We start from the raw sequence: 24,360 nt of genomic DNA on the forward strand, positions 1-24,360 counted from the left end.
ATGGTTGTGCTTCTAGTTCCGACCATGCAGTAATAACCAACGAGTAATTTAACCTAAAAAATTCCACAACTACTACCTTATACACACACACAAGTGTAAAGGGATAAAGAATATGTACATAAAGATATATGAATGAGTGATGGTACAGAACGGCATAGGCAAGATGCAGTAGATGGTATCGAGTACAGTATATACATATGAGATTTAAAATATATATATATATATTTTACCTTTATTTAACCAGGTAGGCTAGTTGAGAACACCTTTATTTGACCAGGTAGGCTAGTTGAGAACACCTTTATTTAACCAGGTAGGCTAGTTGAGAACACCTTTATTTAACCAGGTAGGCTAGTTGAGAACACCTTTATTTAACCAGGTAGGCTAGTTGAGAACACCTTTATTTAACCAGGTAGGCTAGTTGAGAACACCTTTATTTAACCAGGTAGGCTAGTTGAGAACACCTTTATTTAACCAGGTAGGCTAGTTGAGAACACCTTTATTTAACCAGGTAGGCTAGTTGAGAACACCTTTATTTAACCAGGTAGGCTAGTTGAGAACACCTTTATTTAACCAGGTAGGCTAGTTGAGAACAAGTTCTCATTTACAACTGTGACCTGGCCAAGATAAAGCATTGCGGTTCGACAAATACAACGACACAGAGTTACACATGGAGTAAAACAAACATACAGTCAATAATACAGTATAAATAAGTCTATATACGATGTGAGCAAATGAGGTGAGATAAGGGAGGTAAAGGCAAAAAGGCCATGGTGGCAAAGTCAATACAATACAGCAAGTAAAACAATGGAATGGTAGATTTACAATGGAAGAATGTGCAAAGTAGAAATAAAAATAATGGGGTGCAAAGGAGCAAAATAAATAAATACAGTAGGGAAAGAGGTAGTTGTTTGGGATAAATTATAGGTGGGCTATGTACAGTTGCAGTAATCTGTGAGCTGCTCTGACAGCTGGTGCTTATGAGTAATGTAGGGTATATAAACATAAAGTGGCATAGTTTAAAGTGGCTAGTGATACATGTATTACATAAAGATGGCAAGATGCAGTATATACATATACATATGAGATGAGTAATGTAGGGTATTTAAACATTATATAAAGTGGCATTGTTTAAAGTGGCTAGTGATTCATTTTTACATCAATTTCCATCAATTTCCATTATTAAAGTGGCTGGAGTTGAGTCAGTATGTTGGCAGCAGCCACTCAATGTTAGTGGTGGCTGTTTATCAGTCTGATGGCCTTGAGATAGAAGCTGTTTGTCAGTTTCTCGGTCTCAGCATTGATGCACCTGTATTGACCTCGCCTTCTGGATGACAGCGGCGTGAACAGGCAGTGGCTCGGGTGGTTGTTGTCCTTGATGATCTTTATGGCCTTCCTGTGACATCGGGTGGTGTAGGTGTCCTGGAGGGCAGGTAGTTTGCCCCCGGTGATGCGCTGTGCAGACCTCACTACACTCTGGAGAGCCTTGCGGTTGTGGGCGGAGCAGTTGCCGTACCAGGCGGTGATACAGCCCGACAGGATGCTCTCGATTGTGCATCTGTAGAAGTTTGTGAGTGTTTTTGGTGACAAGCCAAATTTCTTCAGCCTCCTGAGGTTGAAGAGGCGCTGCTGCGCCTTCTTCACAACGCTGTCTGTGTGAGTGGACCAATTCAGTTTGTCCGTGATGTGTACGCCGAGGAACTTAAAACTTACTACCCTCTCCACTACTGTCCCCTTGATGTGGATAGGGGGGTGCTCCCTCTGCTGTTTCCTGAAGTTCACAATCATCTCCTTTGTTTTGTTGACGTTGGGTGTGAGATTATTTTCCTGACACCACACTCCGAGGGCCCTCACCTCCTCCCTGTAGGCCGTCTCGTCGTTGATGGTAATTAAGCCTACCACTGTAGTGTCATACGCAAACTTGATGATTGAGTTGGAGGCGTGCATGGCCACGCAGTCGTGGGTGAACAGGGAGTACAGGAGAGGGCTCAGAACGCACCCTTGTGGGGCCCCAGTGTTGAGGATCAGCGGGATGGAGATGTTGTTACCTACCCTCACCACCTGGGGGCGGCCCGTCAGGAAGTCCAGTACCCAGTTGCACAGGGCGGGGTCGAGACCCAGGGTCTCGAGCTTGATGACGAGTTTGGAGAGTACTATGGTGTTAAATGCTGAGCTGTAGTCGATGAACAGCTTCCTCTCTCTCTCTCTCTCTCTCTCTCTCTCTCTCTCTCTCTCTCTCATAAAATATACATAACCATGTTTCTCTTTCTCTCTCTCTCAGAAAAGATATAACCTATACTCGCTCAATCTAATGTCAGTCCAGTAGCGGTGAAGTTGAGCAGGTGGGGCTTCTAGTTCTCAGTTTCAGGAGTGGAGCATGGTTAAAATCACTGGGGAAGCCAAGACAGAAAAAAAGCCATGTTACAACATACAGTGTTGTGAAAATTCCTTTGATTTCTCTATAACCTGTTAGTTCATATGCATGGAACCTAAAAGAGTTCTAATTGGATCCAAAAGGGTTCTACCTGGAACCAAAAACAGTTATTCAAAGGGTTGTCCTATGGGGACTGTTGAAGGACCCTTTTAGATTCTAGATAACACTACACTCTTGGAGAAAAAAGGTGCTACGGTAAGATTTGAATGGGGAAAGCTTTCTTTTGATACTATCAGTATCGACACGTGCTCCAACGACACACTTAGTGAATGTTCTCTCTGCATTGACACCGTGATATGTAGGCCTAAAGCCGAGAAAATAAGAAGACAGTGGCAGAATAAATTCATTCACACCTTTGTTTCATCACAAAACCGGACAGCGACCTCTGTCTGATGAAGTCCACAAAGCATGTTGAATGTAACAGACAGTTGCATGACCTACAGCATGGTCAAGCAAGTTAGTGTTTCCCACATTTACAGACTACTAAACAACTATTGTTTGAGAACACTGGAGAGCTATCGCAAGTCACAAAGAAAACAGGAGCTGCTTCCACTATTCCAGCACCATTTACACTTCAACATTTCAACATCATCAAATCACCTCTGCTTAGTCTAATCCAGTGACAACTAAAAGATCCCAAAAACAATTTAGTCCAATCAGCGTAAGCTAAATATCATGTGGCTGTCCATGGTAATGATTTCTGTGTCGGTGTGTGTGCTTGTGCGCGTACGTGTTTGTAGAAAAGAGATGCTGACTCACACTTCTTGTAGGGTGAGTCAACATGCCATGATCCTCCTCTCTTTCATGTTGAGAAACGGTCTATCACTCTGTCATTCAGTACATGCTTGTTTTTTGTTGTTGTCCTAGGCTACCTGGCTATAATGCTTGCTCACTAGCCTAACTTCCTTCCATGGGCAACAGTAGCTAAATAACATTAGCCGTCTACATCTAGCTACATATCGAACTTCCATCCTCTCAGGCCAGGGGCACAACAATGTATGAATTAATGGTTGGATCAGAATAGTCGTTTTAATCATTGAGAATGAAGTAAAACCACAAGTCTAAATCCCTATCTCCATCCATGGCTAACTTAGGAAAGGGAGGATTTTAGCTAGCCACCCGGAGGACAATGACATTTGGTTTTTAATGTGATGTGATTTGTATGACGCAAAATCCAAACTGGCTTTCCTTTAGACTTTTTTTGGGTGCACCAGGACCAATCACAGCTAAGCTCGCCCAGTTTAGCTCAATGCTGATTGGCTATTACTGTACAATTTTTTTTATCAATCGAGGCCAAATGCTCGCTGGCTTCCATTGCGTTCAATGCTACGGGCGGCAACAATATCATACTCTTTTTGACCAGACAGCATCAGATAGATGGGCTACACATACAGAGACAGAGCGCTGTTTCGCTCACCCTGAGGCTTTCTCCATTGAGATATGGCTTCCTGCGAATTGAAGGAAAATTATGAAAACACAGAGACGAAAGTAAAATATTTTGTATTTGTTTTTTTTTTCTTGGTCAATATTTGGGGGAAGCCTGGCTTCCTTTGGCATCCATGAATACATGCCACATTTTCAGCTCCAGTGTCTTTATCAGAAAGAGTTTAATGAGAAATAGTTTTTGAATGAAGACCGTCAAGTGTAAATGTCACACAGTTTTGTTCTGATGTACACGTACACAGGATTTTTGGCTACACCTGAAGTCACATCGGTTGAAGTGTTTTTATTCCCTTCCTGAGATCAACCTGCTGGTGATATTCTCAGTAGCAGTTATTAAGGATCCAGGAGAGGTTGAGACAGAGAGGGCATTGTCAGAGTAGACCGTTAACCATCTGTCCTGGCATGCGATGGGACACACACACACAAACAGAAGGAGATGAAAGCTTGTTCTGCACACGTTGTCTGCTTAGTGCCTTTGGCTGCACTTGAAAACCTGGCACCAACTTCCTCTTACAAAACACAACAGTGTGTGTGTGTGTGTGTGTGTGTGTGTGTGTGTGTGTGTGTGTGTGTGTGTGTGTGTGTGTGTGTGTGTGTGTGTGTGTGTGTGTGTGTGTGTGTGTGTGTGTGTGTGTGTGTATGTTCGTGCATGTGTGTGTATAGCAAGCATAGTTTCTCTGTTGTTGTGTAATTGACCACAGCCGGGACAGGCCTACCACTTTCCTAGCAATAGAATAAATATCAGAAAGACCTTTCACTCATTCACAGCTGAGGTTTGAGCTGGGAACCAAAGATACATTTCTTACACAAGGAAATATTGATCATACTTTATGGTGTCAAGAAGTAGGCTAGAGGAAATAGTTGAAAGACATTGATTGGTTATATGAAGTTATCAATTATATCATTGTATTACACTTTCTTTCATTCATCTTTAATTTGACCAGGAGGTTAATTTGAGATTTGCTTCTGTTTTTCCAGACAGGCCAGGCCAAAGCCTTACTTTACATTCGTGACATTCTATTTCCTGGCTTGGAAAACAGTCTTACACTTAAAGAACTGGAAATAGAATCCTCAAGTTACCTTCCTCTGTCCTTCAACTCACTTTGGTGTAGTTTAAAATGTTTTTTAAAATAGAATCCCTAAATGTGTTTATTATGCACAGTAAACAACAGCTAGAGAAGCTAATGTTGCAGTGTCCAACACACACACACACACACACACACACAGACACACAGCCACAGACACACACACACCCACACACACACACAACTCACCCATGTTGAACTAATAACTGACTTCAGCGTAAGATCACCCTGGATCATCATGGTGTGCGATTGGCTTGACTCAAACTCTAACTTCCTCCTAATTGTTTGTTTTTTAATTATGATTGGTTCCTCTGCCAGTGAACTCAGGAAACAATTCAGATTCCCACATCAGAGTAGAGAGAGAGGAACAAAGGCACTTTGATAGCTTCCAGACGGAACGCTCCATTGGAATAACGACTGGCTTCTATTCCATAATTACTGGGCCCTGACAGCTATTGTGTGTGTGTATGTGTGTATGGGCAAGCGTGCGTGGGCTCATTTAGAGATTATGTACAGTAAAATGTTGAATACAGATGAAATAAACACAATGTCATCTGTTTATATAGTGACAAACATTGTGAAATGAACAGTTGAATATTCTGTAAACTGAGATATTATGCTTGTGTTTTGACAGACGATATTTACCGTATAGAACGAAGCATACTATGATGATTTAAAACGCAAATGTACAATGCCATCTCTCACATTTATCCTCCCGTATGCTATTAACCTTATTACCTGCCTCTGTGTACCCTCTGACGACCCCCCCCCCCCCCCCCCAAATCACGCTCACTCAGTATTTCTTGGTAGTCTTAAAGAAATCTACTTTGAAACCAAAGTATACACCTCACACACATGGTTATGGGCTTAAAAAAGAAGACACCTGTACCATCTCAGATATAATGCATTGAACATTTATTACATTTTGAGTTTGCATCACAGAAGACTGAACTGTAACAACTGTTTAACATAGAAACACTGGATTTTCAGCAGGTTATTGGAAATAATGTTTAATTATGAAATGATGACACATTTTTAATAATGTTCCCCTGATGAGGCCACTAGAGGGCGATGTGGTTACTTGACTGCAGGAAAGATACCTCCGATATACTAGACCCACTCAGTTTGTGTGTGTTATCAGATTAGCTCCACTAAATCAGTGTATGTATGCCAGTGTTTTAACGATGTAGCGTTCCTGCAACAGCCAAATATATGACATGTATTTCCCAAAACACAATGCGGAGATAACATTCACTAAGTATGTCGTTGGATCACGTGTCGATACTGATAGTATCAAAAGAAAGCTTTCCCCATTCAAATCTTACCGTAGCACCTTTTTTCTCCAAGAGTGTAGTGTTATCTAGAATCTAAAAGGGTTCTTCAACAGTCCCCATAGGACAACCCTTTGAAGAACTGTTTTTGGTTCCAGGTAGAACCCTTTTGGATCCAATTAGAACTATTTTGGGTTCCATGTAGAACCCTTTCCACCTAGGGTTCTAAAGGGTTCTAAATGGAACCCAAATTGGTTCTACCTGAAACCAAAAAAGGGTTCTCCTATTGGGACAGCCGGAGCAACCTTTTATTCTAAGAGTGTAGAATTATTTCACAATACAATTGACGATCAGCTCCTACACAGATATTATCACCTAGGGCCCCAAAAAATATTAAGGCATCTTATTGTAAAGCTAATCCTTTAATAATGCAGTAAATCATAGATTTTCATTGTGCATGTTGTTACACATAATGAAATATATTGAGGCAAAAAAATACAGACAGTAAGCCTACAATTAGCAAAATAGAAGTCAATTGAATGAACATGAAATTGATTTCAGTATGTCAGTATGTAGCCTGTACTGAATTTATCTTCCACTCTGGTCCCCCGCCTGACTCTCCACCAATGCTACCAGATGGTTCTTTCTGCTGTTGCTATTTATTCGGTAACGTTCCACAAGTACATTTTAATAAATAAAACAAATCAATGAAATAGCTCAGGTCTGGAAAATAAGTCAAACCTGTTCTTAAGTTTTTTTTTCTGTCTGCTTAGTAGCCGAGGCTATATGGCTGTATCATTAACTTGTTCATTAGCAGACATCACTTGTTGTGTCTACTCAACACATATATTTTAAGAACATAACAAAACATTTCAGATTCTCTTATAATAAAAACCTGACAGTTTTAGTTAGTAATATACTACAGTCCAGTTATAGATTCTACTGACAAAGTAGAACCAGAAAAATAAGTGTGTTTTTTAGGGTGTTCTCGCAGGACAGAGGAAGAGGAATTCTTACATTATTGTTCTAAATTTAATCACCCTTTTCTTCTTCGTCCTCATCATTCTGTTAATTCAAATTCAATTGTGAAGTCATGTGCACAATTATCAGTCGCTATTTGGTTTATATCGCCCAGTCATTGACATCATTAATTCAGTGAGGAGAGAGACACAATAGCGCTTTGGGACCAGTGGGGGTTGGTGGGAGGAACTATGGCTGGAATGGAATTCACAGAACTTCCTTGTTTGCTGCTGACACACACACTCAGGCATGCACACGCACACTCAGGCATGCACACACACACACACACACACACTCAGGCATGCACACGCACACACACACTCACACACAGACACACAGACACACACACACACACACACACACACACTGTAGTAACTCTCACCTAATCCCGTGATTAGGTTTTTATTGGATGAAAATCACCCTTGGGTGGCTTGTCTCGTAAAAAAAGCTACACAATTGGAATGTGTAACATGTAAACTTGCGCTTGTGCACAAAACAGGGCGCCCATGTTTAATTTACCTTGCACAAGTAATCTCTCTGAACAAGTACAATCAAGCATTTCATGTGGGGATTTGTTTAATCTCAAGTGTTTGTTTCAGATAGAAATGTAAAAAAAATAAAAATTGTTACAGTGTTATTGAATGTTGAGCATCATAAATGATAAACTACTGATCTGAAAGGGAAGGATTCAATCCGTAGCGCTGCAGTTCCATGTTGTAGCCAATTTGACATTTAAAGGCAACAGTGTTGGCAGAGGCTGCTTTCACCGGTAAATGCTGCAGACTCAATCTGACATTGCTTTTGAATTTCAAGTGTGCTATAGGGCTGAACTTCAGTGAAATGGATTGAATAGGGCCCCTACCAATGATGTGTAAACCCTGGATGACTGAAAGAGGGCGCTGTACTGAAGCCACAGTGCAGCCGTCTTTAGGAAGTTACAGAAATGCATTTATTAATGTCTATCATCGTTTTTAGCAAGTATGTTCTATTACAGACAACTTAAGTCATTCTTTTAAATTATTTAATGTTAACTGAACATGACAATTAAAAATGTATTAATGTACTAATGTTACTGTCCACACATCATTTTGACGTAAAATGGCGCTGGAGAAGAAGAGAGACGTTTACGTGTCCCCAACCGATTGTGTTTTTTGTTAATATATTTGCGTCGTTTGTAACTTATTTTTTAACTTATTTTTTACATAATGTTGCCGCTACCGTCTCTTATGACCGAAAATAACTTCTAGACATCAGGACTGCGATTACACACCATGGACTGGCAGAATACATGTTTTCCTGCAACGAGTCTGACGAGCCCGATGCGAATTATATATTCTCGGGAACAGGCCAAGATCCCTGTGATCTATGCGAAGAGGAAGCAGAGAAAATGGGGCCGGAGGGCGAGCTGCCTTCTGAGAAGTTGTAGGTGATCGAATAAACCCCCACTTCCTTCCATTCTGCTCGCAAACATGCAATCTTTGGAGAATAAAATAGATGACCTACGCGGAAGAATAAACTACCAATGAGACATTCAAAACTGTAATGTCTTATGCTTCACGGAGACGTGGCTGAACGACGACACCATCAACATACAGCTGGCTGGTAATACGCTGTACCGGCAGGATAGAACAGCGGTGTCTGGTAAGACAAGGGGCGGCGGCCTATGTATTTTTGTAAACAACAGCTGGTGCACGATATCTAAGGAAGTCTCGAGCTATTACTCGCCTGAGGTAGAGTATCTCATAATAAGCTGTAGACCACACAATCTACCTATAAAGTTTATCTGTATTTTTTATAGCTGTTTACATACCACCACAGTCAGAGGCTGGCACTAAGACAGCATTGAATGAGTTGTATTCTGCCGTAAGAAAATGCTCACCCAGAGGTGGCGCTCCTAGTAGCTGGGGACTTTAATGCAGGGAAACTTAAATCAGTATTACCTCATTTCTACCAGCATGTTGAATGTGCAACCAGAGGGGAAAAAAACTCTGGACCACGTATACTCCACACACAGAGATGCATACAAAGTCCTGACCATAATTCTATCCTCCTGATTCCTGCTTACAAGCAAAAATGTAAGCAGTAAGCACCAGTGACAAGATCAATAAAAAAAGTGGTCAGATGAAGCAGATGCTAAACTACAGGACTGTTTTGCTATCACAGACTGGAAAATGTTCTGGGATTCCTCTGATGGCATTGAGAGGTACACCACATCAGTCATTGGCTTCATCAATAAGTACATCGATGACGTCGTCCCCACAGTGACCGTACGCACATACCCCAACCAGAAGCCATGGATTACAGGCAACATCCGCAATGAACTAAAGGCTAGAGCTGCCGCTTTCAAGGAGCGGAACTCTAACCCGGAAGCTTAAAAAATATCCCGCTATGCCCTGCTTACGAACAATCAAACAGGCAAAGCATCAATACAGGACTAAGATCGAATCTTACTAGACCGGTTCCGACACTTACAACCATTACAGACTACAAAGGGAAGCACAGCCAAGAGCTGCCCAGTGACACAAACCTACCAGTCGAGCTAAACTACTTCTGTGCTCGCTTTGAGGAAGTTAACCACGCATGAGAGCACCAGCTGTTCCGGAAGACTGTGTGGTCACGCTCTCCGCAGCCGATGTGAGTAAGATCTTTAAATAGGTCAACATTCACAAGGCCACAGGGCCAGATGGATTACCAGGACGTGTACTGCGAGCATGCCCTGACCAACTGGCAAGTATCTTCACTCACATTTTCAACCTCTCCCTGTCCGAGTCTGTAATACTAAAATGTTTTAAGCAGACCACCATAGTGCCTGTGCCCAAGAACACTAAGGTAACCTTCCTAAATGACGACAGAGCCGTAGTACTCACGTCTGTAGCCATTAAGTGCTTTGAAAGGTGGGTCATGGCTCACATCAACACCATCATCCCAGAAACCCTAGACCCACTCCAATTTGCATACCGCCCCAACAGATCCACAGATTATGCAATCTCTATTGCACTCCACACTGCCCTTTCCCACCTGTACAAAAGGAACACCTATGTGAGAATGCTATTCATTGACTACAGTTCAACACCATAGTGCCCTCAAAGCTCATCAGTAAGCTAAGGACCCTGGGACTAAACACCTCCCTCTGCAACTGGATCCTGGACTTCCTGACGGGAAGCCCCCAGGTGGTAAGGGTAGGTAACAACACAAGTTTTTCGATGACACAACAGTGGAAGGCCTGATCACCGACAATGACGAGACAGCCAATAGGGAGCAGGTCAGAGACCTGGCAGTGTGGTGGCAGGACAACAACTTCTCCCTCAACGTGATCAAGACAAAGGAGATGATTGTGGACTACAGGAAAAAGAGGACCAAGCACACCTCCATTCTCATCGATGGGGCTGCAGTGGAGAGCTTCAAGTTCCTTGGTGTCCACATCACCAACAAACTAACATGGTCCAAGCACACCAAGACAGTTGTGAAGAGGGAAAGACAAAACCTACTCCCCCTCAGGAGATTGAAAAGATTTGGCATGGATCCTCAGATCCTCAAAAGGTTCTACAGCTGCAACATCGAGAGCATCATTGCCTGGTATGGCAACCGCTCGGCCTTCGACCGGCCCAGTACATCACTGGGGCCAAGCTTCCTGCCATCCAGGACCTCTATACCAGGCAGTGTCAGAAGAAGGCTCTAAAAATTGTCAAAGACACCAGCCACCCCAGTCATAGACGGTTCTCTTTGCTACCGCACGGCAAGTGGTACCGGAGCGCCAAGTCTAGGTCCAAGAGGCTTCTTAACAGCTTGTACCTCCAAGCCATAAGACTGCTGAACACCTAATCAAATGGCTGCCCAGACTCTTTGCACTCTTTTACAACACTGATACTCTGTCTGTTGTTATCATCTATGCATAGTCACTTTAATAACTCTACCTACATGTACATATTACCTCAGCTAACCGGTGCCCCCGCACATTGACTCTGTACCGGTACCCCCCCATGTATATAGTCTCGCTATTGTTATTTCACTGCTGCTCTTTAATTACTTGTTACATTTAGTTCTTATTTTAATCTGTATTTTTTTAAACTGCATTGTTGGTTAGGGGCTTGTAAGTAAGTAAACCTTGTGGGGAAATCCTGCACGGAGCCTTCACCGTGCGCTGCCACTTTAAGAGCGCATGAGCAGTAAGGAAGGAGGAAATAAAGACAGCTCCTTCAGCTCTTTGCGGAGGAACTCTTGGTTGGCGCGACAGTTTGATTGTGTGTGCTGTGCTGCAGAAGTGTTGTTTGTTTTCAGCATGTGTAGTTTATAGAGTGTTTAACTCAATCATCGGTGTGACAGTTCTAGGTCGTGGTGGTTATCGTTTGGGACCACGCCCGTTATGGATCGCATGGATTAGTAGCAACATTGTTGCGAAGCTTTAACATACAAACCAACAAACAATCGAACGGTCAGACAGTACACCGGCATGCCTGAAGACCACAACTAGGATCTCTTGTTTTTTCTCTTCCCGCTATTGTTCCAGTGCTTTACCCTGCAACCAAACTTTCTATTTTTCAAATGCACTTCCCATTGAAGATCATTAGAGCTGGACTATTATTGTCCTGCCAGAAGTATTTGGTTGGACATTTTAGTTAAGTGAGGTTACTTGTAAGTTGTGTATTGTCATTTGAACTGTATTGAGGTGGGGTGTACTAATGACACGTGCCCAAGAAGATTGTGGACATTTAAGGCCTTTGTGTCTATGAACACCCCCCCACATTCATACCCTCTGCACTCCTCCACTGGAAGACAATACAGATTACTGCAAATCCTCTGACTGGGTTCTTTCATGTATGAAGTTGCTGTTCAATTGCTCTGCCATTTATTATTATTGTATGAGGTATTCTTGGTGCGGTTAGCCCTGTGCTGTGATGTGGGTTTTATAGGGTGTGTATTCTCTTTTCTCTCCACTGGCTATCTGGTAAACAGGCTACACTCTAGGCAGTCTCTTCTGCTGATGTGTGTGGGTCTGGTAGTGGTACTCTCTCTATTCTACTCTTTTCCTTTCGGCATGGTTAATACCTGCCTGGCGCCCAAACAAAATCTTTATCTCTCATAAATACCGCTACAACCTGATCAACTCTATGAGAAGGAGATGTGTTGCGCTGCATGAGTGAAATGGTGGTCACATCAGATACTGAGTGGTTTTCTGATCTACTCCCCTACTTTTTAAGGTATCTGGGACCAGATGCTTATCTGTATTCCCAGTCATGTGAAATCCATAGATTAGGGCCTAATAAGGTTATTTCAATGGACTGATTTCCTTATGTGAACTGTAGCTCAGTAAAATCTTTGAAATTGTTGCATGTTGCTTTATATTTTTGTTCAATGTACATGATTGACTCCTACTCATCATTATGTCATGTGCACAGTCTATCACACCACTAGGACGTGACACCCATGTTGATACAGTCAATTGATGAATCAATCATATTTATTTATAAAGCCCTTCTTACATCAGATAATGTCAAAGTGCTGTACAGAAACCCAGCCTAAAACCCCAAACAGCAAGCAATGCAGGTGTAGGAACAATTGATCCATTCACATCAGATGGGTAAGAAGTCAAAGTCTACGGTGAAGTGCATTTTAGCAAAGATGGTCTATTGTGTTGAAAAGATATTTGAGTGACTGCTCTAACAATAGAAATATGTCTTCAAAGATGAGAGGCAGGCGGAGGCGAGATCAGGTGGAACCATTCTAGCCAATGAAATGGCAGATATGCATGTGAACAGACCATATATAGAGGACTCATTTTTGTATCAATGCCGTTATAGCGTCTGTGCCATTTTAAAGTAGTCAATTTTATTCTGCTTCACTGGCTGATTGCTCCCAACTCATACGAATCCCGACCCAGTTGACTACTTTAAAATGCTGGAAGCCGTCAATGGCAGTGTCCATTCTAAAATGGGTTATATCCATGATGAGTTCTATCTCAATGAAGTTCGGGTACAACTCTGATAAAAAGTCGTTGAGTAGATTGTTGATTCCTAACAAGCTAACCATATGAAACCTCTATTCCGTCAAATAAGCCTCACATAGCAAATTAGCAATAACATTTTGTTGACCAAATTCCACGTTTTCTCATTGACCTAACTTCGTTGGTTTATTTTCATGAACAGATTTTGAGTGGATTAAAACCTCTCGCCTCACCTCTTGCAGTCAACCAGTCAACCGAGCAATAGGATAGGTTTCAACAGTATACGAGGAGGCAGCGGTTAGAATTATTAACGCTTTGCATCACTGATGGTAAACTGTCAGGGATACGAAAGATGTGTTTGGCTATTATAATGCGTCTTTAGTGGTTAGAGAGGAACATTGTTAGCATGCATCATATCTTACTGAGAAGATCAAATCTCGCTATATGTTGGCAAATGATCATGGCCAACATGGTTTGATGAGGTTTGTGTCTGTTTAACCTTTCTTCGTCTCCAGCTCCTCCACCTCCCTCTCAATGACACTCAGTCTGGCTTCGAAGGCTGCATTTACAGAAAGATACATTAGGATACTGAAACAAAGTTAAACATGTTTTTAGGATAACAGTTCATTGCATCAATGTCTTTGTATTACCTGTGTTCTCCCTCTCACTGGCTGTTACTCTGGTCTCCAGGGCTGACACCACATGAAAGGAAACATTAATAGACATATAGCAGATTTATTTTTCCAAATCAAAGGTAAAGCAAAATGAACTGTTAATTACCTGCATTCTCGCTCTTCAGGTCCTCCACCTCCCTCTCACTGGCACACAGTCTGGCCTTTAAGGCTGTAGATACAAAAAATTACACTTAGTAAACTTTAAAGACATAATCTGTAATACAGGTAGTCTAGTGGTTAGTGTTGAGCCAGTAACTGAAAGGTTGCTAGATCGAAATCCCGAGCTGACATGGAAAAAAAATCTGTCGTTCTGCTCCTGAACAAGGCAGTTAATCCACTGTTCCTAGGCCATCATTGTAAATAAGAACGTGATCTTAACAGACTTGCCTAGCTAAATAAAGGTTAAATATATATATTTTTGGGCCAAACGGCAGCCCTGTGACTTTCTTGCTATAAAGCTGATCAATGCAAGTCTATTATTAATAGCCTATTCGTTTAATACAATGCAGTGTTGCACATTATTTGAACAGTCTCTTTCCTTTGGTGGCCCTGCACAATATATGTCCTAACTCAATGGAAGACAAATTCCATTTCTATACTGATTTGTGAATTTCATATTTTCATATTGCACAGCATGCTGTCAAATTCAGTGCTGGTGCTATGGGGGAAATTTAGGCTCGAGTCCTAAGAAGCATCAGTAAATTGTCAATTAACAGTAAACTCTACCTTCATTTAATACCTGCATTATCTTTCTTCAGTTCCTTGATCCTGCTCCTCTGCTGCAGTTCAGTATTTGTGACTCTGGGCTCCACCTTCTGTTCCACCACCATGTTGCTCAGCTCCTTCAGCTCAGCCTTGACCCCTCCACTTTCTCCCTGAGCCCATGCTCCAGACACACAGAGCAGCAACACCAGCAGCGCTGCAGCATCCCTCATGTTCAAACAACACTTGTTCACAAATAATGCAGTGTATGTCGTCTGAGGTAAAATGTTTAAAACAAAACAAGGTAAAGGATTCTGATCAAGTGAAACACTAGGTGAGCTGGCACGGCCGCATGTGATTAGAATCTAACGCTGTAAAAGGATGACAGAACGGAACCTTCCAAGAAACACATTGAAAAGGAATGAACCAATCATTAGTGGGACACCACACCCATATAACAGCTGTTACAAACACACACACACAACCTTTCACATGGGCACCTCCCACGCCATATTTCAGCTGTTACAAACACACACACACAACCTTTCACATGGGCACCTCCCACGCCCATATTCCAGCTGACATTTTCGTTATGTAATTGGAATATTACGTGTCAGCTGTTGTATTAAGTCAAATACATATTGTGCCACAGAATATGATGTAGACTAAATGTTTTAACCATTCTTTTGCAGTCTCTCAACTTTCCAGTCATTCCAATTAATTTAGTAACCCTTGATCTTCAAGAATAGTTCTGGAAAATATGGATTAGCTAACTTGTTTTACCCGAGCGTAACTCAAAAACTAAGGACTTATTAGCCTACTCTGTTTATTTTGTTGTCACTGGGGATTGATTGGGCTTTTTATTTTATTTTATTGAAATACTGTAATTTCGTTCATTCCTATGGACGACTGCTCCTTTTGGGGAGTACCAAAATGGCGGCCGATCGCTTCAAAGCCTCTAATTGGCCAATACATAGCATCAGTAATCCAATGTCAACTTCCACTGCTATGCATGATGAAGCCCCAAAATGTCCTTCCCTGGGAGCCCGTGTGTCAGACATAAGGAAGTGGATGGCGGCAAATGTTTTACTTTTAAACTCTGACAAAAAAAGAGATGTTAGTTCTAGGTCCCAAGAAACAAAAGATATGTTAGTTCTAGGTCCCAAGAAACAAAGAGATGTTAGTTCTAGGTCCCAAGAAACAAAGAGATCTGCTGTCGGATCTGACAATGAATCTCGATTGTTGTACAGTACAAATAAAACTGAAGGCTATTTAAGAGAAGCGTTTTATCTATCTTCATAACTTTGCAAAAATCTGAAAGGTTTTGTCCCAAAACTATGCAGGAAAGCTAATCCATGTTTTTGTCACTTCTAGGTTAGACTACTGCAATGCTCTACTCTCCGGCTACCCGGATAAGGCACTAAATAAACTTCAGTTACAGCTACTAGACTCTTGACTAAAACCCCCATTTTTTGGGGAGGGGTCATATTACTCCTATGATTGAGTGTAGTCTGTCCCAGGGCTGTGAAGGGGAACGGCAAGGCACTGGAGTGACGAACCACCCTTGCCGTCTCTGCTTGCTATAAAGCTGAGCAATGCAAGTCTATTATTGATAGCCTATTTGTTTTATACAATGCAGTGTTGCGCCTTATTCTGACGCTATAAAAGGCTGTGACAGAATTGAACCTTCCATTCAGTTGAAGTATTTCTTTATTTATCTATAATGTAACGTTTCCTTGGAAGTGACTAGAACTCACATTGAAAATACATTAACCAGTCGTTTGTGGGCCACCAGTCTCATATGTTACCTGTTGCATTATGTTGCATTATGCATGTTGCATTATGCATCTCTCTCTCTCACACACACACACACACTCAACCATGCACATGGGCCACTACTAGACCCATATGTCAGCTGTCATTTTTGTTGTGTAATTGGTATATTATGGGTCAGCTGTTGTATCATGGGTAGAAAGTCAAATGCGTATTGTTCCATTTCAGTTGATGTGGATTTTACGTTGAATAATAATAAACTACGTTTATCAATCTAACTCCATTACTATGTGAATGCTATAGGCCCATACATGTATCCAGTGGGTATAGCCAAGGTAGCAAGCCTTGCATCACCACTGGTAATACTATACATTTCATGTGTGGGTAAAATCCCTCGGGAAGCCAAACCAGAAAAACAAGCCATATTACAACGTACAGAAAGCATTCAGAAAGTATTCAGACCCATTCCCTTTTTACACATTTTGTTATTTCATGTAATATTTTTTTTAACCTTTACCCGGATCCGGTATCAGGAATACAGACTCAAGCTCATTACCATAACGCAACGTTAACAATCCTAAAGGTGTTTTTCACATATCTCTTCATTGATATATCGTTCTTGGAAGCATGGTTTCTCCCCTCAATCAAATGGAAAAGTACAAGCAGCTGGCATTTGCGCACTGAATTCCACGCAGGACACCAGGCGGACACTTGGAAAATGTAGTCTCTTATGGTCAATCTTCCAATGATATGCCTACAAATACGTCACAATGCTGCTAACACCTTGGGGGAACGACAGAAAGTGTAGGCTCATTCCTTGCGCAATCACAGCCATATAAGGAGACAATGGAAAACAGAGCTTCAGAAATTCTGCTCATTTCCTGGTTGACGCATCATCTTGGTTTCGCCTGTAGAATGAGTTCTGGGGCACTTACAGACAATATCTTTGCAGATTCTGAAACTTCAGAGTGTTTTCTTTCAAAAACTGTCAAGAATATGCATAGTCGAGCATCTTTTCGTGACAAAATATCGCGCTTAAAACGGGAACGTTTTTTATCCAAAAATGAAATAGCGCCCTCAAAGAGGTTAAGAACAAATTCTCATTTACAATGACGGCCAACCCTGGCCAAGACCTAACCCGAACGACGCTGGGCCAATTGTGTGCCGCCCCATAGGACTCCCAATCACAACCTTTTGTGATACCGCCTGGAATTGAACCAGAGTCTGTAAGTGACACCACTAGCACTGAGACCGCTGCGCCACTCGGGAGCCGTATTTTACAGCCTTATTCTGAAATAAGGCCCTAGGTCTCAACCCTGTCCTGTGCAATTGTGTCCTGGACTTCCTGATGGGCCGCCCCCAGATGGTGATGGTAAGTAACAACACCTCCACTTCACTGATCCTCAACACTGGGGCCCCACAAGGGTGCATGCTCAGCCCCCTCCTATACTCCCTGTTCACCCATGACTGTGTGACCAAGCACGCCTACAAATCAATCATTAAGTTTGCACATGACACAACAGTAGTAGGCTTGATTACCAACAACGACGAGACGGCCTACAGGGAGGAGGTGAGGGCTCTGGGAGTGTGCTGCCAGGAAAATAACCTCTCACTCAACATCAACAAAACAAAGGAGATGATCGTGGACTTCAGGAAGCAGCAGAGGGAGCACCCCCCTATCCACATCGATGGAACAGTAGTGGAGAAGGTGCAAAGTTAAGTTCCTAGGATTACACATCCCTGACAAACTGAAATGTTCCACCCACACAGACAGTGTGGCAAAGAAGGTTGCAACAGAGCCTCTTCAACCTCAGGCGTCTGAAGAAATGTGGCTTGTCACCTAAAACCCTCACAAACTTTTACAGATGCACAATCGAGAGCATTCTGTCAGGCTGTATCACCACCTGGTATGGCAACTGCACTGCCCACAACCATAGGGCTCTCCAGAGGGTGGTGTGGTCTGCACAATGCATCACCGGGGGCAAACTACCTGCCCTCCGGGACACCTATAGCACCCGATGTCACAGGAAGGCCAAAAGGATCATCAAGGACAACAACCACCTGAGTCACTGCCTGTTCACCCCGCTATCATCCAGAAGGCGTAGTCAGTACAGTTGCATCAAGGCGGGGACCGAGAGACTGAAAACACTTTAATAATGTCACTTTAATAATGTTTACATACTTTGCATTACTCATCTCATGTGAATACTGCATTCTATACTTTTCTACTATATTTTAGTCTATGCCGCTCTGACATTGCTTGTCCAAATATTTACATATTCTTAATTACATTCCTTACTTAGACTTGTGTGTATTGGTTATATGTTGTGAAATTGCTAGATATTACTTGTTAGATATTGCTACACTGTCAGAACCAGAAGAACAAGCATTTCGCAACACCAGCAATGACATCTGCCAAACACCTCATCAATCTACACACAATACCCCATCATGACAAAGCAAAAACAGGTTTTTAGAAATGATTGCACTTTTCTTTTTTTTTTTTACTGAAAAACTTATGCACATAAGTATTCAGACACTTTGCTAGGAGACTCAAAATTGAGTTCAGGTGCATCCTGTTTCCATTGATCTTCCTTGAGATGTTTCTACAACTTGATTTGAGTCTACCTGTGGAAAAGCCAATTGATTGGACATGATTTGGAAAGGCACACACCTGTTTATATAAGGTCCCACAGTTGATGGTGCATGTTAGAGCAAAAATCAAGCTATGAGGTCGAAGGAATTGTCCGCAGAGCTCCGTGATAGGGTTGTGTGGAGGCACAGATCTGGAGAAGGGTACTAAAACATTTCTGCAGCATTGAAGGTCCCCAAGAACACAGTGGCCTCCATCATTCTTAAATGGAAGAAGTTAGGAACCATGAACACTATTCCTAGAGCTGGCTGCCCGGCCAAACTGAGTTATCAGGGGAGAATGGCCTTGTTCAGGGAGGTGACCAAGAACCCAATGGTCACTCTGACCGAGCTCCAGAGTTCCTCTGTGGAGATTGTAGAACCTTCCAGAAGGACAACGATCTCTGCAGCACCACCATTCAGGCTTTTATGGTAGAGTTGCCAGGCGAAAGTCACTCCTCAGTAAATTCCACAAGACAGCTCGCTTGGAGTTTGCCAAAAGGCACCCAAAAGACTCTCACACCATGAGAAACAATATTTTCTGGTCTGATTGAAACCAAGGTTGAAATCTTTGGTCTGAATGCCAAGCATCATGTCTGGAGGAAACCTGGCACCATCCCTACGGTAAAGCATGGTGGTGGCAGCAGCATCGTGCTGTGAGGATGTTTTCAGCTACAGGGACTGGGAGATGAGTCAGAATTGAGGGAAAGATGAACGGAGCAAAGTACAGAGAGATGAAAACCTGCTCCAGTCATCAGGACCTGAGGCTGGGGTGAAGTTCACCTTCCAACAGGAGAACAACCCTAAGCACACAGCCAAGAAAACGCAGGAGTGGCTTCGGGACAAGTCTCTGAATGTCCGTGAGTGGCCCAGCCACAGCTGGGACTTGAACCTGATCCAACATCTCTGTAGAGACCTGAAGATAGCTGTTCAGTGACGATCCCCATCAAACCTTCAGATAAAATGTTATTTGCCACATACACATGGTTAGCAGATGTTAATGCGAGTGTAGCGAAACGCTTGTGCTTCTAGTTCCGACAGTGCAGTAATATCTAAGTCATCTAATAATACCCTAACAACTACCTAATACACACAAATCTAAAGGGGTGAATGAGAATATGTACATGTAAGTATATGGATGAGCGATGGCCAAAAGGCATAGGCAAGGTCAAATGGATAGTATAAAATACAGTATATACATGTGATATGAGTAATGTAAGATATGTAAACATTATTAAAATGGCATTATTTAGAGTGCATTGTATAAAGTGACTAGTGATCCATTTATTAAAGTGACCAGTGATTGGGTCTCATTGTAGGCAGCAGCCTCTCTGAGTTAATGATTGCTGTTTAGCAGTCTGATGGCCTTGAGATAGAAGCTGTTTTTCAGTCTCTCGGTGAGGTGATACATCCCGACAAGATGCTCTCGATTGTGCATCTGTAAAAGTTTGTCAGGGTTTTGGGTGACAAGCCAAATTTATTTAGCCTCCTGAGGTTGAAGAGGTGCTGTTGCTCCTTTTTCACCACACTGTCTGTGTGGGGGGACCATTTCAGTTTGTCTGTGATGTGTACGCCTGAGGAACTTAACTTTCCACCTTCTCCACAGCTGTCCCTTCGATGTGGATAAGAGGGTGCTCGCTCAGCTGTTTCATCTCCTTTGTTTTGTTGAGTGAGAGGTAGTTTTCCTGACACCACACTCCGAGTGCCCTCATCTCCTCCCTGTAGGCTGTCTCGTCATTGTTGGTATTCAAGCCCACTACTGTTGTCGTCTGCAAACTTGATGATTGAGTTGGAGGCGTGCTTGGCCACGTAGTCGTGGGTGAACAGGGAGTACAGGAGAGGGCTCAGAACGCACCCCTGTGGGGCCCCAGTGTTGAGGATCAGCGGGGTGGAGATGTTGTTTCCTACCTTCACCACCTGGGGGTGGCCCGTCAGAAAGTCCAGGACCCAATTGCACAGGGTGGGGTTGAGACCCAGGGCCTCCAGCTTGATGATGAGCTTGGAGGGTACTATGGTGTTGAATGCTGAGCTGTTGTCAATGATTAGCATTCTTACATAGGTATTATTTTTGTCCAGATGGGATAGGGCAGTGTGATGGTGATAGCAATATCTGTGAACCTGTTGGGGCATTACGCAAACTGAAATGGGTCTAGGGTAGCTGGTTAGCCTCTCAAAGCACTTCATGATGACAGAAGTGAGTGCTAACGGCAGTAGTCATTTAGTTCAGTTATCTTTGCCTTCTTGGTGACAGGAACAATGGTAGCCATCTTGAAGAATGTGGGGACAACAGACTGGGATAGGGAGCGATTGAATATGTCCTTAAACACACCAGTCAGCTTCTCTGCGCATGCTCTGTGCATGCTCTGAGGATGCGGCTAGGGAGTCGTCTGGGCCAGCTGTCCTGCAAGGGTTAACACGTTTAAATGTTTTATTCACGTCAGCCACTGAGAGGGGGCAGTCCTTGTTAGCAAGCCGCGATGGTGGCACGGTATTATCATTAAAGCGGGCAAAGCATGTGTTAATTTTGTCTGGAAGGGTGACGTCGGTGTCCATAATGTGGCTGGTTTTGTTTTTGCTGTCCATGATTTCCTGTAGACCCTGCCACATACCTCTTGTGTCTGAGCAGTTGAATTGTAACATCACCTTTTCCCAGTACAGGCATTTAGCTTGTTTGATTGCCTTGCGGAGGGAATAACTACATTGTTTATATTCAGCTATACTTCCAGACCTCTTTCCATGGTAAAATGCAGTGTTTCACATTTTCAGTTTTGCGCGAATGCCACCATCCATCCACAGTTTCTGGTTAGGGTAGATTTGAATTGCCACAGTGGGTACAACATCTCCAATGCACTTCTTTATAAACTCACTCACCAAGTCAGCATATAGGTCGCTGTTGTTCTCTGAGGCTGACCGGAACATGTTCCAGCCCGTGTGTTCAAAACAATTTTGAAGCGTGGCTTCCGCGTGGCTTCCAGCTTTGAATGGTTCTCGTCACTGGTACATCCTGTTTGAGTTTCTGTCTATAAGACGGTACGAGCAAGATGGCGTCGTGGCCGGATTTGCCAAAGGGAGGGCCAGGGAGTGCTTTGTATGCATCGTGGAAGTTAGAGTAGCAGTGGTCGAGAGTATTACCTCTGCACGTAGTGCAATCAATATGCTGATAGAATATAGGTAGCCTTAAATTTGCTTTGTTAAAATCCCCAGCTACAATAAATGCAGCCTCGGGATATATGGTTTCCAGTTTACATAGAGTCCAGTGAAGTTCCTTGAGGGCCGTCTTGGTGTCTGCTTGAGAGGGAATGTACACAGCTGTGACTATAACTGACAAGAATTCTCTTGGTAGTTAAAATGGCCAGCATTTGATTGTAAGGAATTCTAGGTCGGGTGAGCAGAAGGACTTGAGTTCCTGTATGTTGTTATGATTACACCATGAGTTATTAAATATAAAGCATACAACCCCGGCCCTTCCTCTTCCCAGAGAGGTGTTTATCTCTGTCGGCGCAATGCATGGAGAAGCCCGGTGGCTGAAATTATTCCGACAACGTATCCCGAGAGAGCCATGTTTCCATGAAACAGAGAATACTACAATCTCTGATGTCTCTTTGTAAGGCAACCCTTGCTCAAATTCCGTATGCCTTGTCAAGAGACTGGACATTGGCGAGTAGTATACTCGGGAGCGGTGGGCGATGTGCACGTCTATGGAGCCTGGCCAGGAGGCCCTTCTGCGGCGCCGCTGTTTTGGGTCGGCTACTGGGATTTGATCCATTGTGGATTAGATCCATTGTGGTGGTTCTAACAGAGGATCCGCTTCGGGAAAGCCAGCATTTTACCAATTCGGCTGGAATAATAAAAAGCTCAATATACCAGCATTTTACCAATTCGGCTGGAATAATAAAAAGCTCAATATACCAGCGTTTTGATGTCAGCATTCTATCAACAAAAAATGTGTCACGATAAACCCGGAATGAGTACCAGTACGCTGCCACAGAAGACTGGGAACAGGAGAGTATTGATAGATTTTGCACTTCTGCTTTGATGACAGGTTTGAACCCTGTGATCAAAACAGTAATTGTATGGGTAGTGGATTTAATTCAAGAAGTTGTTTTGAGAGTGGAATATAACTGCGCTCACTTCGCAGACGTGTGAGGGGTTAATAAGGCCACAGGGAAAAGCACTAACTATAGTTTCAACGGCTAAGATAAGACAAAGACAAGTAGCAGAAAAGCATCAAAGCGTAGGGAGACAGCCCCACACCTAAAACAGGACTCTATCGGTCATTGGAATAGGGTGTGTAAAGTGGGTATGGAGCCTGCTGTAGTCAGAGAAAATGCTGCCAGGCAAGCGTTTGCATCATTTTCAAAAGGGCAACAACATATCCTCCGGAAAGTAGCAGGTATGGAACTTTCCCCTAGCGGTGTATAGTCTTTGTTTGATCGATTTAAGTGGTTCATAGACATTACAGTTTCTATGTGAAGGAAGACGTATGAGATCACGTTTTACCTGATTTTTTAGTAGAGGCCGGGGATTAAGTCCTTCCTTTCGATGAGAAATTGCCTAAATTTGCCACAGGAAAACGTATTTTGGGTTGAAGAATCTAGGCAAAATGCCAGGGGAATGGATTCTAAAGGTAACAAATGTAAATTATTTGGCCAAACACTCCTTGCAAACTCAGAAAGCCATGTTTTTTTTATATCGTGAGACATTTTTTGTGGTTTTATTTTTAAATAGATTTTGGTTTTATATTGTCTAATTCTGGAATAGAATTCTAGAATGGACGAAAGGGTGGAGGGGTCACGAGGAATTAGCACAGGGGTTATCAAACCTCAAATGAACTTTTTCATTTTTTTATGGGTTGCGGTGGTGAGATAATGTCGGCGTGTCTAATGGTACATGCTAGATAAAGGACTGTGGATTTACAATTAGCAGTTTTGGTTTTTAGTTAATACATTTAGATTGATGATTAAAATGTAGCATAGTCAATGCTAACAAAATGTACACTCTCTTTTCCAAAAGAGGGGGTTTAATTATTATTCGTTGGAAGGTCCCTGGAGACTGTGTGGGGAGAGCAGTTAGTGATATTCGGCAGTTTTAAGTATGGAAGGATCTGGAATAGGCCATAAACCAGTTCCAGGTAATAAGTGAGGCCTGTTCATGTGTGTTCTGGACCTACGGTTCACCAGCACGCACCATTTACTGGTTATGAACGTGCATTAGTGGTGTGTTGATACTGTGGGATTTATTTCATAGGAATAGTGACTAGTGTGTTCTGGACCTACGGTTCACCAGCACACACCATTTACTGGTTATGAACGTGCGTTAGTGGTGTGTTGATACTGTGGGATTTATTTTATAGGAATATCAAATCAAATCAAATGTATTTATATAGCCC

The 24,360-nt window shown here is 42.7% G+C and overlaps 1 protein-coding gene across 1 annotated transcript; it reads right to left on the bottom strand.

Moving 5' to 3' along the window:
* Positions 1-228: 228 nt before the first annotated feature.
* Positions 229-14,980, bottom strand: LOC139366921 (uncharacterized). The gene is made up of 5 exons (XM_071104676.1): positions 14,605-14,980; positions 13,972-14,034; positions 13,842-13,883; positions 13,691-13,750; positions 229-2,387 (listed from the first exon to the last, which is right to left on the bottom strand). Exons 1-5 carry the CDS (start codon positions 14,798-14,800, stop codon positions 2,362-2,364), a joined length of 387 nt encoding a protein of 128 aa, XP_070960777.1. The 5' UTR covers positions 14,801-14,980; the 3' UTR covers positions 229-2,361.
* Positions 14,981-24,360: the final 9,380 nt, after the last annotated feature.

This window comes from Oncorhynchus clarkii, chromosome 15 (assembly GCF_045791955.1).
Source record: "Oncorhynchus clarkii lewisi isolate Uvic-CL-2024 chromosome 15, UVic_Ocla_1.0, whole genome shotgun sequence".
Lineage (NCBI taxonomy): Eukaryota > Metazoa > Chordata > Actinopteri > Salmoniformes > Salmonidae > Oncorhynchus > Oncorhynchus clarkii.